At 38.8% G+C, this 4608-nt stretch overlaps 2 protein-coding genes across 2 annotated transcripts in view; one reads left to right on the top strand and one right to left on the bottom strand.

Annotated features, from left to right (window-relative positions):
* Window positions 1-556, bottom strand: part of LOC108750290 — a 4842-nt gene extending 4286 nt beyond the window's left edge. Inside the window, exon 1 of the mRNA XM_018489647.1 lies at window positions 161-556. Within this exon, the coding sequence (XP_018345149.1) occupies window positions 161-426 (266 nt within the window). The 5' untranslated portion in view covers window positions 427-556. The remainder of the gene's footprint in view (window positions 1-160) is intronic.
* Window positions 557-2614: 2058 nt separating this feature from the next.
* LOC108750289 (sushi, von Willebrand factor type A, EGF and pentraxin domain-containing protein 1-like) overlaps window positions 2615-4608 on the top strand; it is a 14094-nt gene continuing 12100 nt past the window's right edge. Inside the window, exons 1-3 of the mRNA XM_018489646.1 lie at window positions 2615-2893; window positions 3599-3886; window positions 4169-4424. Coding sequence (XP_018345148.1) covers window positions 2615-2893; window positions 3599-3886; window positions 4169-4424 — 823 coding nt within the window. The remainder of the gene's footprint in view (window positions 2894-3598; window positions 3887-4168; window positions 4425-4608) is intronic.

Below are 4608 nucleotides of genomic sequence, written 5' to 3'. Positions count from 1 at the left end.
ACGCGAGCTCAGCAGCTCCAGCCTGTGGTTCGATTAATTTAAAAAAAAAAAAAAAAAAGAAAACAAAAAAAAAACAATAAAAAGGGGGGAAAAAGGGAAAAAAAAAGCAGGGATTTCTCTTCGATGCGTCACGCGCGCAATCGCAATCCTTACAACTTACATGACCGCCTGTCGGAAGCTGTACTGCCAGGCTGGGTCCAGGAAGGCCAGCACGCTCACATGGCCAAGATGCTCCTTCCACGCGTTCACGAAACGACATTGCTCGAAGTACCAATCCTGTTCCTCTCGGCCGAGCAGCTCTCGGCGAGACGACGACCGATCGGAGCCGCTCGATCGGAATACGCGCGAGAGACGGGAATGATACCTCGCCTCCGACGCGAGACTCACAAGGAAGAGCACCGGGAACGCGACCTTCGCGGCTAACATGGCACAGCGCAATAATAACAACTTTAACGTACCATCGTATCGTTCCTCGAGACGGAGAGATCCCGAGAGACGGGAACACGGTGGTTCGGGATTCGGTTGGACCGCGACCGAACCGAAAGTGATTCATCCGTACGCGATAAAGGAGAAATATTCAAATACTCTTTCCATATCGCGTCTCCAAACGGGACGCGATAGTAACGCGATAATACGTGTTTCGACGGGAAGACGCGTAGATTACGTGCATTTACGTACGTAACGCGCGCACGCACGTGCAATGTGTGCATCGCGTGTGTATAGCATATCGGCGGGCGCGACAAGCCGAGAGATTGACCCGGAATCGACCCGGAATCGCGTCGACGCGATACGCGTACTGGTTTCACGCGGAAACTGTTTTTTTTTTTCTTATCCTCCACCGCGAAACATCCCTTTCCCATACTCTCTAAAAACTTTTAGAGCGAATTTTCACTCCGAAGAGCGAAATCTTGCTTTTCAGCATATTGGAAACTGATACGAGCTCTTTTTTTAAAAGATCAATTCAATTTTTATTCCTCTAGATTTCACTCCAAACGATTTTGTAAAGTACGAGCACGAAAAAAAAAAAAAAGATTTTGTTAAAAAATTCGCTAATTTAGCAAATCTAGCCGTGATATATGGATAATCCATTTTCTATATAAAAGTAGTAAAATTGTGCAACTGAATCAAATTAGCGATTACAGTAGGTTATCATATTTGTTGTGACATTGTTCAGCATTTATTAATAATAACAAAGATAACTCCCTGTGAAAGTCAATTCAACATCAATTCAACAGATCAAAATTTGTAACAAAAAAACATGTTAGTTAAAATAGCATATATGTTTATATTGCTGCAAAAGAAAAAAACTTGTTACATCAATCATTTTAATTTGTTGTAAAGAATTAAGCTGAATTAGCATAATAATTGCTTGCAGATATAATTTCTTCGTTGAACCATCAAATCTTCCTAGTTTTACACGTTGAACTCGTCGTAGTAATTAAGCTATAGCTTTGTCGAATCATCCAATCCATTTTTTTTTTTTCGTAAAACAAACGCGGTAAAAAGTCCTTATATTTTTTCACACTAATATAAAAAGAAAAAAAGAAAAATAAAGAACGCGATGCGTCGCTCGAGACGTAGAGTGAACGCAAACGTGTTGGAGCGACTTCGGAGTCGTCGCGGTCGTCTGATGGTCAGTACGAATTAACGTTAATAGAAATTGATGTCTGGATCTATTCGCGGCTTGGCGGCGAATATAATAGAATCGTGTTCGACGAGGACCGACGCAGCCGCGTGGATCACTCACAGACACGTGCGCGCGTCAAGGAACTCGTCTGAACTCGACGGAACAGAGGTCCCCTTGTCTTCGCATCGTGCGTTATGTTCTTTTATAGCCGGTGATTCCATTGCTCTCAGTTACGTCTTCGTCTCCATGCGAATCCGATCCGTCGCGCTTTCGCGATCTTGGATGCACCAGAGAACCGACTGGTCCCCACGACGCGATCCTTTCCTTCGTGGCTGCTACGATGAACGCGAAAACAACGTCCGATCCTCGAAGCGATCGATAGGATCTCTCATTTTTGTGCTTTTTTTCCTTCTCTTCGCTCAGTTAATCCTGGTGAAAATTTTTCTCAGAATTTTTATGTGAATTGAAACATTTTTCAAGAATATTGAGAAAGTCCACGTCTTTTCTTAAAGTTTTTTGATATATTGCAACTAAATTCTGAAAGAATTCTTAGATTTCTCATTCGATAATTTTTGGAATCTTATGAAAATCTGCAAAAGTGTAAAATTTATTTTTTCAGAAATTATACGTAAAAAATGAGAAATATTAAAATCTTTCAGAACTTAATATTTATGGAAAATTCTAAAAGAGATAGATGTAAATTTTCTTGGCAATTTTGAAAAGTGCTTTAATTTGTGTTAAAGAGTTTAAGAAATTTTCGAGAGAGTCTTAAAATCTTTTTTTAATTCAGAAAGATCCTGAAATTTATGTAAAAATAAATTCTGAGAAAAATTTGTATCTGCAGAAAAGAACGGGAAGGAAATGCATTCTCTTGTGGTCCACTTGCCTCTAAATACGATCCATAAATAGATTGCAACAATAAAACAAAAGGTCATCTTCAAATGTGAGATATTATTTAACGTTATTGGTGATTTGTCAAGTTTAACAATGGGATTTTTAAGAATTCTACCGCTGCTAATCGGAGCGCTTTCTCTATTTTCGAATTTTGTCGAGTGCGTCGACGACGACGATGGAGGTTCGATCAACAGCGTGAAGAACGGTACAAACGATAACAATGTCTCGTCAACTTTTCCGAATTTCGATCACAAGACGAACGAGGATAAACGGAAGCACCTGGACGACGCCGACAGGATGCTGAGCAAGATGGACGTCCTGTCCCGTCTACTAAAGATGCACATAGATCAATTGCGAAATAAGACTGATCAGGTAGACGAAGATAATAGAGCAAGGACTCGATTGTGTATTTTGAGTTACATTTTAAAACGTAATACTGTAAACTTTTTAAAATTAAACATATAATATAAATCATTCCCATTAATCGAACAACTAACAATCCCAATCCTAATACTCTCTCACAAATCCTAAAAAATTAAATAATAAATTAAATAAAATTCTATACTTATCTGCATTATAACAATATATAAAATTATTGAAATATTTATCACTAGTAACTCAATTATTATTAATATAATTAATATATGTTTATATATTAAAACTAATAATATTAATTTTGTAAATTAAAGATATAATATAACTAACTTATTAAAACCAAAAATAATCAAAAAATATCTTTTCATACAATATACCCCTGGTCTCCAAAATTAATATTCTTTATTAAATTATTTTTTGTTATTTTCTTATTATATCTAAGTAAAATTTTTCTCAGAGAAGACTTGCTATAAATCTTGCTATAAATAGTCTAACGAATATTTTTTTCACTTTTTGTAAATTTTATTTCGTTCCAAGATACACAATCGATTCTCAAAGTTAATGTATTTATCCTCTGTTTTGCTCTTAAAGCTCAACGCAAGATTTCAGATTTAAGTAAAGAACGTCAAAAAGAAGTCTAAGCTCTAATGCCTCTAATCTTTCAATTATAATTTCAATTATAACCGAATGATTCGGTACCAGGTGGAAATGGTGTTCCTGGTGGATGCGTCCGGTTCGGTCGGTGCAGAGAACTTCCGCAGTGAACTGAACTTCGTGACGAAGCTCCTGTCGGATTTTACGGTGGACGCGTTGGCTGCCCGGGTCGCCTTGATCACCTTCGGTGGTCGGGGCAGCATATATCGCAACATCGATCAGATCTCCAGACACGGACCCAACGATCACAAGTGCTACTTGCTGAGCAAACAGTTCAGCAATATCACCTATAGCGGCGGGGGAACTTATACGCGTGGCGCGCTTCTCGAGGCACTAGTGAGGGCACAGTTCATTTTTTCTATCAAGAACACAGATCATTTCATTCTTGTCTAATATTAGCTAACAACTAGGATGTAATGACTCACTGTGTTGCACTGCGTCTTTGCTGGAAAACGACCTAAGTACTACATGATAAGTTCCAATGTTTGCCAACGTTGCATTTGTAACGAGATAATAATTTCTTACGGCATTAATTCTTGTGTATGGCAAAAGCAACTTCAGCTAAAGCTTGATAAAATACGGTTTTGACAAATTACGGCCGTTTCCGCTGTTTGCAAGGCGATCCTTGAGAAGAGTCGTGAAGCGGCGAGCAAGGTGGTGTTCCTGATAACCGATGGCTTCAGCAACGGTGGCGACCCGCGTCCCGCGGCTCACCTACTGAAGAATACGGGTGCGATTGTGTTCACGTTTGGAATACGTACGGGAAATGTCGAGGAGCTGCACGACATCGCCAGTCATCCCGAATATACGCACAGCTACCTCCTCGATAGCTTCGCGGAGTTTGAGGCTTTGGCGCGACGCGCTCTGCATAGCGGTGTGTTTCTTCCCATCGAAAACTACGCATATGCATTTAGAGAAAAAGACATAATGATAGATAAAACTATACAATATATAGAATTAATGTATGTATATAGTTGAATAAGCTACTTTTACAATTTATATATTATTAAACTTACTATAAAATATAGTAACTATAAAATAGTTTAGTCAATTACACA

Source organism: Trachymyrmex septentrionalis, unplaced genomic scaffold (assembly GCF_001594115.1).
Source record: "Trachymyrmex septentrionalis isolate Tsep2-gDNA-1 unplaced genomic scaffold, Tsep1.0 scaffold35, whole genome shotgun sequence".
Lineage (NCBI taxonomy): Eukaryota > Metazoa > Arthropoda > Insecta > Hymenoptera > Formicidae > Trachymyrmex > Trachymyrmex septentrionalis.
The sequence above is the reverse complement of the archived record's forward strand: the minus strand, read 5'-3'. Positions and strand labels throughout refer to the sequence as shown.